Below are 12,261 nucleotides of genomic sequence, written 5' to 3' on the forward strand. Positions count from 1 at the left end.
CGGTGAGCAAAAATCCCAGAACCACACAGGGGGACCTAGTGAATGACCTGCAGAGAGCTGGGACCAAAGTAACAAAGGCTACCATCAGTAACACACTACGCTGCCAGGGACTCAAATCCTGCAGTGCCAGACGTGTCCCCCTGCTTAAGCCAGTACATGTCCGGGCCCGTCTGAAGTTTGCTAGAGAGCATTTGGATGATCCAGAAGAGGATTGGGAGAATGTCATATGGTCAGATGAAACCAAAGTAGAACGTTTTGGTCTAAACTCAACTCGTCGTGTTTGGAGGAGAGAGAATGCTGAGTTGCATCCAAAGAACACCATACCTACTGTGAAGCATGGGGGTGGAAACATCATGCTTTGGGGCTGTTTTTCTGCAAAGGGACCAGGACGACTGATCCGTGTAAAGGAAAGAATGAATGGGGCCATGTATCGTGAGATTTTGAGTGAACACCTCCTTCCACCAGCAAGGGCATTGAAGATGAAACGTGGCTGGATCTTTCAGCATGACAATGATCCCAAACACACCGCCCGGGCAATGAAGGAGTGGCTTCATAAGAAGCATTTCAAGGTCCTGGAGTGGCCTAGCCAGTCTCCAGATCTCAACCCCATGGAAAACCTTTGGAGGGAGTTGAAAGTCCGTGTTGCCTGGCGACAGCCCCAAAACATCACTGCTCTAGAGGAGATCTGCATGGAGGAATGGGCCAAAATACCAGCAACAGTGTGTGAAAACCTTGTGAAGACTTACAGAAAACGTTTGACCTCTGTCATTGCCAACAAAGGATATATAACAAAGTATTGAGATGAACTTTTGATATTGACCAAATACTTATTTTCCACCATGATTTGCAAATAAATTCTTTAAAAATCAGACAATGTGATTTTCTGGATTTTTTCCCCCATTTTGTCTCTCATAGTTGAGGCATACCTATGATGAAAATTACAGGCCTCTCTAATCTTTTTAAGTGGGAGAACTTGCACAATTGGTGGCTGACTAAATACTTTTTTGCCCCACTGTAAGTCACGCTGTTCTTTTCCCATTCCCATCTGTTGCCTATGTTTAAGATGACAATCCGCAGCATGATCTTGGAAGATCATGAAAAACAATTATTTTGTTAAATTGGGAACATATAATGTGTAGCAAACTCCTAACATAAAATGCATGCTTACTCTAGTTTTGGTTGTTTTTTTAAATAGAAGGGTAGGCTATTTTCTAAATATCTGTTCTTTTTCATCAATCCATTTTGAAAGAATGGGTTTTCTTTACTAGCATTGTATTTTTTTTTCCATGTAGTTGATTTTTCTTTTAATTTGCATGACCATGTGAGAGCGTGAAGTCCTGCAAGTATTAACCAAATTCTTTATTAAAGAAGTGATTTAGTGCTATTAATTCCTTACAGTTACATCCTGAAACAATTTATGTTGCACTGCTGCCATCCAGTGGCAGACACTGTTTAGTCACGTTTGTCTCAATCTCTTGTTTTGGTTTAGATACATTCTGATAGTCATCAGTTTCTGAATGACCTGAGGAAGGATATAGAAAAAAAAGTGGGCTTTGATGCTATTATGAGAGTTCGAACTAGCACAGGTAACAATTATTATTACAGAAGTTGATTGGTTTGTTTGTTTTATATAAAGAGATAGTTTTAATATTTACAGGAATAAATTGTGAGGCATTGGGAATTAGTAAACCTTGATGTAAAATCTGTCCAATCATTCCAAATGCATTCTGGATTTGTCTTGGTTTTTAGATGAGAAACCACCCAGGTTTTTTACTGAAACTTTCAATTACATAGGCCGAAATAAATCCATCATTGTTGGGATAATTATAGTGGATCATTTGGAAAAAAAAAATATATGATCATCAGTCTTAATTTCAAGCACAGTTCTCTTTTTGAAAGTAAGTTTCCACATTACTGCTTCAGCTAGAAATAATGGGACTTTTTGCTGGTTTTGGGTTAATATTTCTAGTGACCATGGTGCTTGTGGTATTGACTCTATAATGGATCAGCTTCCCACATTAAATAGGATTCAGACTGGTACTAAGAATGGCACTGGGTGGGTGAGTAGGGCTATCAGCTATCTTACCTATTGCAAAAATGGTGCTGGTGGCTGTTATTAACTGTACAACTTAGTCGTTTTAAATCTTCCCTAGGTTTTAGAGCAACAGACTTCCTGGGAGCTATTTTCATGAACAACACCACAGATGTTGAGCTGGCAGCAATAGACTGTGACAAAGCCGTGACTGTGGAGTTCAAGCATGATGATAAACTGAGTGAAGATGGTGGGGCTTTAATCCAGGTAAGAAGTTCCTGGGTCACGTGCCATTTTGGCGTCTTTCTGGGTGATCAGTACATCAGTATGCACAATTAATACGTACAGGCAGTGTTGTGCATCTTGTAGTGCCATATGACTTCCCTAACATATGATCAGTGATTTCTCTCAGGGAAATTCTGGCTCCCTTTACTGTGAGTGACATCTGCTGAATGCAACAGTGGAATTTTCATTGGATCACGCATTCTGCGTGGCCGATGACAGTCGATACAACTAGCTGCTTTCTTCATGCAGCCCTCTTCTGCTTTCCTAGCAGAAAGTATACTGAAGTTTAGTTGCTTGTGACAAGATTATGAATCTTCATCACAATAAGGAAAAGAAGTTCCCATCTACTTTCAGTCATCTCCTGCTTCAGACAAGCAGATGCTGTCTTAGTTTTTTTCTTAGTATCTTTTTATTTATTTATTTATTAAAATTTTCAGCCGAATACAGCAGCATTGAAGGCAACTGTAAGTGGGCCTTTTTAACATCCTAATTTGTTACTGGTTATAGTTTTCCAAGCTTTTTGATTTTAAAATGATGAAGACTGCCTTTTCTTTAAAACATAAGTAACCTGTGAACCATCATTTGTAGTGAAGACTTTTGTTTTTTGTCAAGACTGCATTCTTTTTTCCTGCAGATTATAAATGAGTTCCAAAATTACCTCAACATTTTTCTACTATTATAGTTATTTGTATACCTTGAAATGTCAGAAATCCTCATGTAAGGGTAGTAAATAGTGATCCTTGGTAAAGGAAGCATCATTCCTTAGTAAAATATACCCTTATTTCAAGCTCCAACATGCCAAAGCAAGTGATTGGTGCTTTTCCTGGGAATAAGGGACAGAGTCAGGTAAATTAAAATAAGTGGGTGTAAGTCATGAAAAGTCCTTAATATTTTTAAAGGGGACATATAATTTTGTAAATCTGGGAAAACTGCCACATGGCAAAAAATCAAATTTATTGCAATTCATGAGCTTTAGTTATATAATTTTGAGTGGTAGGGTACATGTGAATAAGAAAATAGTTAAATCCCTGGCATGTCTAATTGTAGAGCTGGGAAGGACCTGTACGTAGAACCTTGGAAGTCAACGAGTGGTCAGAATGAACCATACTGGCTTAAAACGGACCTTGGTCGAACTCATTATAATGTGTTGTTATGTCTTAGTTCATCTGGGTTTGTATACAAAAGAAGAAAGTAAAACTCCATCTGAATTTTTCTACTTGTAACATTTCACATTTTACTCTATTACAGTGCTATCCTAGGTTTTAACCCTATGTGTGCCACCCAAAGTTGCAATGGTGAGATGGGTGGCTATATACATTCATATAATTAATTAATTAATTAATTAATTAATTAATTAATTAAAATAAAATAATAAATAATTTTAAGTCACCATCCCAAAATACTGTTTTAAAAGCAAGTTGAAACACTTTCATAGCAAATGCAAGTAAAACAATTTCAAGTTACCTATCACCTTGTCTTTGTCATTGCAGTGTGCAGTCCTTTATACATCCATGACTGGTCAAAGACGTCTGCGCGTACATAACCTTGGACTCAACTGTAGTTCCCAGTTAGCTGATGTCTACAAGAGCTGTGAGACTGATGCCCTAGTAAATTTCTTTGCAAAATCAGGTAAGTTTATAATGCATGGTTTGGGAGTGGGAAGAGAGGCTGGAAAGTGATGATGGACATTTAACATATGCTAAAACACGTGGAATTATAAATCAGGAATAATCAATTCCTGTCACAGACATATCAGAAATTGACATAAGAGATTGACTGTAAACACTGAGCATTTACTGAATGCTTTTAATATATATAATTTAAGTCCCTGGATAAATCACAAGTTTGTACTTTTAGTTCAGAATTTCTGTTTACCATAGTAATATTAATAGAGGATCACTCTTGTTAAGTCACTATGACAGCATTGGAGCAGGAGTGTGGTGATGCGAGGTGAATCATTTTCACACAGTTCATAATTTAAAACTAATAAGCTCACATTCTAGTTCTATACTATGTTTAGAAAGCGTATATTAAATGAAACCTTTTTTTTTTTAATACGTGAAGTCTGAATTGTTTTCTTCTGTGAAAAGACATAATGGGTAACCTAAGAAATATCTTTTTATCACTCCTTCATATCATTATAGCTTATAAAGCCATTCTCAGCCAGCCCTTGAAGACTGTCCGTGAGATCCTGGTGAATCAAACAGCTCGCATGTTGGCGTGTTACCGAAAGAACTGTGCTACCCCATCTGCAGTGAGCCAGGTATTTTATACTTTCAGCTCCAAATGTTTTAATTGGGCATTATTTGGCTCTTGTTTTCAAATGCAGGCAGAGAACATGTGATACCAAGTTCAGAAATATTGCATCTCCATAGTGTTTTATATTCAAATTTTATTTTTCCCTTAAGTAGCCTAGGTGCTTGTGAACACTAGTGAGCCTTCTGCCACACTCCCTATTGCTAAATTATTTTAGAGGTTGAAAGCTGGTATGCTGCAGAACTCCATTATTGAGCAAACTCTATTTCAAGAATCTGGGGCTAAATTTTCAAAATAAAAGATGGTAAGTAATGAGAGCCTATTGCTTTGTTGGAAGGTGTGTCCACTGCCTCCACAACAAAGCAAAAGAGAAATGGGTATGCTATAAGTATCTCTGTGAAGTATAGAGAGAGTGATGGAGAGTATCTTCACCAGTTAGACTTCTGCAAAATCAAAATTTTGTGAATGGTTATGCCCATTATTGCAGCCATTTTGTGATTGGTCAACTCCACTAGCAATCATCTGTGAGGCTACCCAATGAGAGGTTTTTAAAAGTTCAACTGTGGCCAGTTGCCCCGAATTATTGGGTGCCTCTACCCAGCCACCAGGTATTTCTCTTGGCTTCTGTCTCCTTACAAGTTTTAATCCTGGGAAAAGGAAAACCATCTTGAGCTGAACTTGATTTCTAGGGATTACATGGGCATGTCTATATGGTTTATTGGCAACATTACAGAAGTGGTTTACCATTGCCTTTTGTCAGTTTTGCTTTGATTTTTATCTTCCAACCTAACTTACAGCCCTGGGATTTGTTTGAGGACTTCCATTCCAGTACTAACCACCTCCAGCCCTCCATAGTGTTTTTAAAACTGACCATGGTATCCTTCTGGACAAGCTGTAGGGAACAGGAGTGGGAGGAACAGTGTTGAAGTGGTTCTTCTCCTTTCTCCACAGCTGATTCCAGGCTGTGTTGTGGGGGGGGGGTTAAGTCTGAAGCCCCTACTTTGTGGGGTGCCACAGAGTTTGACATTCTCACCCCTCCTGTTTAATATCTGTAAGAAGCCACTGGGGGAGCTCATTCATTGGTTTGGGGTCAGGTATCATCAGTAAGCAGATGATACTCAGTTATATATCTTGATCTCTGGCCAAGTGATGCTGTCAAGGACTTGACTCAGTATATCAAATAGAGGCAACTCAGAGATCAAATAGAGGCAAATTTACAAGACAAAACATATTCTTCAAACATCTCTACTTGGCTAGAGCTTCACATTATAATTGCCAATGTGATAGAAATTGCTATGTATGTATGATATTTTACTTTTAATATGCACCATTCTTTTTGAGTTTTTACAGCAGTCAACAGATAAAAAATAATATGGGATTGTTGTTTCAGCTGTCACAAAATCTCAGTATACTGAGAGATATATCTCTCTCAGAGATATCGATCTGGATGGGGGAAAAACAGCTCTGGCTTAACTTTAGCAAGACCAAGTGTTAGCAGGTGTTTGGATCTCTTGGTTCTGGGATTTTTCATTCTTGGTCCTAAATGGGATAGCATTCCCCCATTTGGAAATAGTGAGCAATATGGGGGTGTTCCTGGACTTTGAGATCCTGCTTGAGGAGCAGGTGACATTTGAGCCCAGGAAGGCCTCTGCACAAATCCAACTTGTGTGCCAGTTGCTCCCATTCCTGGATTGAGAGGCTCACCTTACAGTCACATATGCCTTAGTCACCTTGTGAGTAGACTATTGCAACATGGTCTACAGGGGGCTGCCCTTAAAGACCACTTAGATGCTACAGCTGGTCATGAATGCAGCAACATGAGCAATGATGGGCAGGCCTTGCTATGCCCATGTATCACCTCTGCTTTGTAAGCTGCACTGGTTACCGGTATGCTTCTGGCTGCAGTTCAAAGTGCTGGTTATTACTTATAAAGCCCTACCTGGCATAGGGCCTAGCTATCTGAGAGATCCTCTGTTTCCTGTATTATGTGCCTGTCCTGGGTAATTAAACAGAATTGGCTTGCTTCAGATCCCATCAATTAAGCAATATCATCTATTGGTACCTAGGAAGGAGGCCCTCAGCACCTGCTCTCTGGGACAGCATCCCTCCCAGAGATTCACTCAGCCCCACATACCCACCTTCAAGCAAGCCCCCAAAACATGGCTCTTCCCTCAGGTCTTTGGGTAGGGTGTCTGGTGGGCCATTCTAAGTTGGGGGTGATGCGGGATATTGTTATTTTCATTGTTCCCTTGAGGCAATTGTGCTTTATGTATGCAGGTAGTCCTCAGTTAATGACCACTCGTTCAGTGACTGCTTGTATGACAGTGCTGAACAAGTAGTGGTTGTGACCAGTCCTCGAAGTTCCAACCATCCCAGAATCCCCACAATCATGTGATTGCGTTCTGGGCACTTGGCAACTGGCTTGCACTTACGACAGTTGCAGCGTCCCACAGTCATGGAATTGTGATTTGTGATCTTCCCTGCTGGCTTCCCACAAGCAAAGTCAGTGGGGAAGCTGGGAGGTAAGGTCGCAAGTTGCTTGGATAAATCTCCCCCATCTGCACACCGTCTCCAGCCCCAGGGTGCTTGTGTTACACCTCACCGGCCACTCACACACTCTCCCTAGCCATTCATACACCCTTCCTGACCACTCATGCATCTTCTCTGAGCCTCACTATGCTTGTGCTGTGCCTCCCCCACTACTCACACACCCTCACAAACCTCCCCTCACCCAGCAGCAGCCTCCCCAAGCCCCGCCCCGCTCACACTGCACCTCTCCGGTCACCCACACACCCACTCACTCCCTCTTCTATCCAGCAGCAGCCACTTACCTGCCTGCTGGCCTGCTTGCAAGCTGCCTGGGGCTTGCAACTTCCTGCCAGCTTCCCCACTGACTTTGGTTTTTGGAAGCTGGCAGGAAGTTGCAAGGAGGTGCTTGTTTATTGATCTACAATCTTCACTTAACGATGGCAATGGGGACTGCAGGGATTGCCGTTGGTAAGCGATGTGATCACGTGACATTGTGCTTTATGACGGCATCGCTTAGTGATGGAAATTCTGGACCCAATTGCTGTTGTAACTCAAGGACTACCTGTATATTACATTTTTCTGTTTTTAATTTTGTGAATAGTCTATGGAATTGAGCAGCCTAGAAATTGGATGGATGGATGGATGGATGGATGGATGGATGGATGGGATGACTCAACCTCCAGACAATTCCACCTGGATGACTGAGAATCATCATAAACATAAGACACTATGAACTTTCTCAGTGTAGACACAGCCAGATAAAATTGTAATATAAAAATTTCTCATGGCACTATTTAATATTCCAGTTATTTTATTTTAAAATAATAGATATGGATGCTTCGTGCTCCCTGGATTTTTATTTTCAATTCAAAGAACAAAATGCTAGGATCCAAGCCAATGTTTGTAAGATTTTGTGCATTGCTTCCTCCAAATGTTAACTGATTTGCACTGGTATGCTGATTTTTAAGTAACCTTACAAAGACATAAACTGCAATCTGAAATAAACATTTTCCCTCACCCACATTTTCCCTCAATTATTTTTGTAGGCAGGACCATAAATTATACAATATAAACCGGAATACAAAAATAGCACTTGCGTAAAACCTAATTATTCAGTGAAGAAGCACTGCACAGAATTCAAAGTTAAAGCTCGGGGAAGGGGGCAGATACCACCTGCTGAACACCCTGGCATCGAATTCATTGCCTCTCATTTTATCCATATTTCTTCAACTGAAAATGTTTTCCAGCTTTAGCTAGCACCTTTTATGGTCAGTGTTAGCCCAGGCTGATTATGATGAAAGATCTAAATGTTGTATTTATCACTCCCAACCCAACACAGTTGTGTTGTGGTTTCACTGGATTTTGTAGCAACTGCTTGCTTAAAATCTTGGCCTTCAACAATCTTGGCATCTCTATATGTGCAGGATAAGATAATCTCTAAATGCCATTTGGGTTATAGATCATTCAAGACCGTTTTTAACTACATGCAATTTAGTATATAAATTTTAATAATGTTTGCTTCCCTTGGTATATGGCTGACAAAATGCTCATTCATAAAAGAAGAATATTGTATTGTCCTGTTAGACACTGAAAATGAACTGCAATTGTAAACTTGTACTTCTGTATTATTTTTAAAAAATACAATTTGTGAAAATTAGGAGGGTTCTTGTTCAGTCTCAAATCACTTGCTAGATTTATTTTTTCCTAGTTACCAAGTTTTGATCATAAAGAACAGTTTTCATTGTAGTATGATTGAGAAGGCAAGATTAAGTCCTAAGTCATGTGACTCCCTGACTTGTACTATCTTTATATGATACCAGAAAGCAGATTTCACCCTTATATTTTAGATACAAAGTAAGAGTGTATAGGCAGGGAGAAAAATTCAGAAATTGAATATATTCTCAGAGGTTTTCATATTTGTTTTCTTTTACCTACTGAATATATTTTTTGTCACAAAACTCATTTATAGGTTGACTGAAGTAGAAACAGTTGTGACATGTGGAGAAAGAAAAACCATTTAAATTAAACTTATGCTAAATTTATAGAAGCCAGTCAGACAAAAACAGCTGATGCTTTATGGATTTAATCAAATGCAACTCCTGCTAGAGAGGACTTGGAGTACAGGAATGACAGGACATTTTGTCTGATGCATTTTCCTCTCTTTAAGCTTATCCTTCCTGATGCAATGAAGGTGCTTCCTGTCTACATGAATTGCCTTCTGAAAAGCTGTGTGCTGCTGGGCAAGTCCGAAATTCCCACAGATGAAAGAACTTTTCACAGACAGCTGGTCATGTCAATGGATGTTGCTGGCACTCAACTTTTATTCTACCCACAGCTTCTGCCAATTGTAAGTGTTTTGCCAGCAGCAGATTTTGGGCAGGACAGATGTTGCAACTCTGAGAATCTGCTAGGGGTCAATGCTACCTCCAGGGTGCTCTTGCTGATGCTACTCAGTCCATCTAGCCTGAGTTGCTGGTTCTACCGTTGTAATTCCTTCAGCCCCCAGAGATTGGGAAGAGCCAATATAAGTATGATAGTGGCATGGCACTGAAGAAGCACAGTTCATGCTGCTCAACCACACTTCCCTCTAGAGCAGTGTTGTCCAAACTTGACCACTTTAAGATGAGTGGACTTCAACTCCCAGAATTCCCCAGCCAGCATGGCTGGCTGGGGAATTCTGGGAGTTGAAGTCCACTCATCTTAAAGTGGCCAAGTTTGGACAACACTGCTCTAGAGCAACTCGTGGCTATTGTCAACAGGCAAGTAGTTGCTGACCCCCCAGCAGTGACAAAAACAGCCAGACAGCAGTCACTTGGGGAACATTGGCAAGTATTGGTAAGTAAAGGAAAATCAGAGCATCTTTTCCATTCGTTCCCCTGCATAAACCTGGAAGGGATCATTGCAGGTAGATTTTCATCTACGAATAAATTATTTTACAAATCTGTTCATCTTAAGAATACTCTACTCATTTTTGTGCCTAAAACACTATCCTTTGTATATACAGCACAAGATCTAGAGTTGCCAATGTAGGAATATGCATCTGGCCATTGTGATCATAATGTGGATTACGAAGCCACTTCTAAAGTTGCAGAAACTGTAGAAGTATTGTCTCCTGAATTTATAGGTGTAGGGTCATCAGCTCACTGAATCAGTATAGGGTCAAAAAAGTCAAGATGGCAGCTGTGTGATCAGCACCCTGCTCATCACTTGTGTGTACTGCATGGAGTATAGGTGAAAAAAGGTTGGACCTTCAATAGCATGATCACAGCTGCCATCTAACTTTTTTGACACACACACATGCACACATACACACACACATGCCCCTGGATGCCTCTGCTCAGGCTCCTCCTAAATTGAAGTGCAGTTTTTGAACTTGCCCTCAGAGTCATTTAAAAAGCCAAACCACAGCTCCTGGGTGCATAAAAAAAATTGTCAGCCTTACATGGTAGACCAGATAGGAAACATGACCAGATGAGCTAATTCTATTTTATTGTATGGTTACAAAGTACTTCTCTCTCCCATCCCCTTTACAGCTCGAAAACTAGGGAGAGTCTCTTCTGAACGTCTTGCCCTGCCCACATTCCTACCACAGGCCTTTTATCCGACTTGGTTGAGTCTCATTGCCCGGTCTCCCATGGTAATTCCCATATTCCCACAATTATAAGATTGCCTATCCCAAGACTAATCATAATATTAATTATGTGGTTTTTATGTGTATGTGTGTTGCTGACGACTATCTGGACAAGTCCAAGCAATTTAAAGTGGTTTGCCATTGCATTCTTCCAAGGGCTGATAGTAACTGGCTTAAAGTCACCCAGCCAGCTTTGTGTGTAAGGCAAGATTAGAACTCACGGTCTCCCACTTTCTACCCTCATGCCTTAAACTACTACACCAGACTGGCTCTCATGGTTTTTTAGAATTTTTAAAAAAGGCAATGAATCTAAGAACTTAAATGTTGTTCTACAGCACTCTATGGATGTAAATAAAGATGCAGCTCCTCCTGCTGTTCGCTGCTCGGAGGAACGTCTGTCTGAAGGAGGAGTATTCCTACTGGCAAATTCTCTACACATGTTTCTGTGGCTCGGAGTCAGTGCCCCACCAGAACTTGTCCAAGGGATATTTAATGTGCCTTCCTTTGCACATGTCAGCACTGAGGCTGTGAGTATAGTATTATGTATTTCAGTATTTGATACTTCGTTTCCAAGCTGACTATGATGCAAATGTCAGATGACATGACATGAACAATGCAACCTTGAAATCACTGCTCCCTTTATAAAATTGAGAACACAGATGTGTAGAAACAAGCACAGAAAAAGCAGGTAGGTTTCTGCAGCTACAAGATTTCTCAAGTCTACAGGAACATACTGATTTCCCAAATAGTGCCTCTACCATCTTCTCCCTGAAACCAGCCAGAATTGCAGAGATATATCGCCAGTGGTACCTCTAGTTACGAACTTAATCCGTTCTGTGACTCTGGTTGCAACTCGAGTTGGTCTCAAGTCGAGGTAAAGTTTCCCATAAGGTTCAATGTAAATCCAGTTAATCCGTTCCGCCCTCCGAATTTGGTCGCACCACGAGGCAAATTTCCCCATAAGGTTCAATGTAAATACGGCTAAACAGTTCTGAAACATATGCATTTTATTTTTAAACCTCAAAAACTTTCCAAACGCCACAAAAACCTTCCAAACGCCACAAAACACACCACAAGCCTCACCGAACGTCTCCTTGCTACCGCGATCTCGCCCACAGGAAGCCGCGACCGCGTGGCAGCAGGGAAAATGGCCGCGGATCCTGTTCGTAAGTAGAGGCGAGTTCATAAGTAGAGGTAAATTTTGGGGCCGGAGCTGGTCGTATCTCGAAAAATTTGTAAGTAGGGGCGTTCGTAAGTAGAGGTACCACTGTATAAGCAAGTTTTCAGAATGAAACACACGGTTTACAGTTGAAAGTAATGTGAATTAGATATAAATCATTCCCTTTTTAAAAAAGTTTTATAGAATCATAAAGGTTGGAAGGGACCTCAAAGATTGCCTAGTCCTATCACCTGCTTGGTGCAACACCTGCTGAAATATTTTGGATAGATGACTATCCAGCCTCTGTTTGAAGACTCCAGCAAAGAGAAACATACCATGGCTGGTGTGGGTCTTCCGGGCTGTGTGGCC

At 40.6% G+C, this 12,261-nt stretch overlaps 1 protein-coding gene across 1 annotated transcript in view; it reads left to right on the plus strand.

The window, feature by feature from the left end:
* Positions 1 to 12,261, plus strand: part of SEC24D (SEC24 homolog D, COPII component) — a 73,903-nt gene that overhangs the window by 59,026 nt on the left and 2,616 nt on the right. The window contains exons 16-21 of the mRNA XM_088132919.1: positions 1,490 to 1,586; positions 2,154 to 2,299; positions 3,808 to 3,946; positions 4,462 to 4,580; positions 9,270 to 9,449; positions 11,069 to 11,260. Of these exons, the coding sequence (XP_087989045.1) occupies positions 1,490 to 1,586; positions 2,154 to 2,299; positions 3,808 to 3,946; positions 4,462 to 4,580; positions 9,270 to 9,449; positions 11,069 to 11,260 (873 nt within the window). The remainder of the gene's footprint in view (positions 1 to 1,489; positions 1,587 to 2,153; positions 2,300 to 3,807; positions 3,947 to 4,461; positions 4,581 to 9,269; positions 9,450 to 11,068; positions 11,261 to 12,261) is intronic.

The sequence above is a fragment of the Python bivittatus genome, unplaced genomic scaffold (genome assembly GCF_059951505.1).
Source record: "Python bivittatus isolate LINGU-HERP-01145 unplaced genomic scaffold, Pbiv_v1 ctg000070_np1212, whole genome shotgun sequence".
In the NCBI taxonomy this organism is placed as follows: domain Eukaryota; kingdom Metazoa; phylum Chordata; class Lepidosauria; order Squamata; family Pythonidae; genus Python; species Python bivittatus.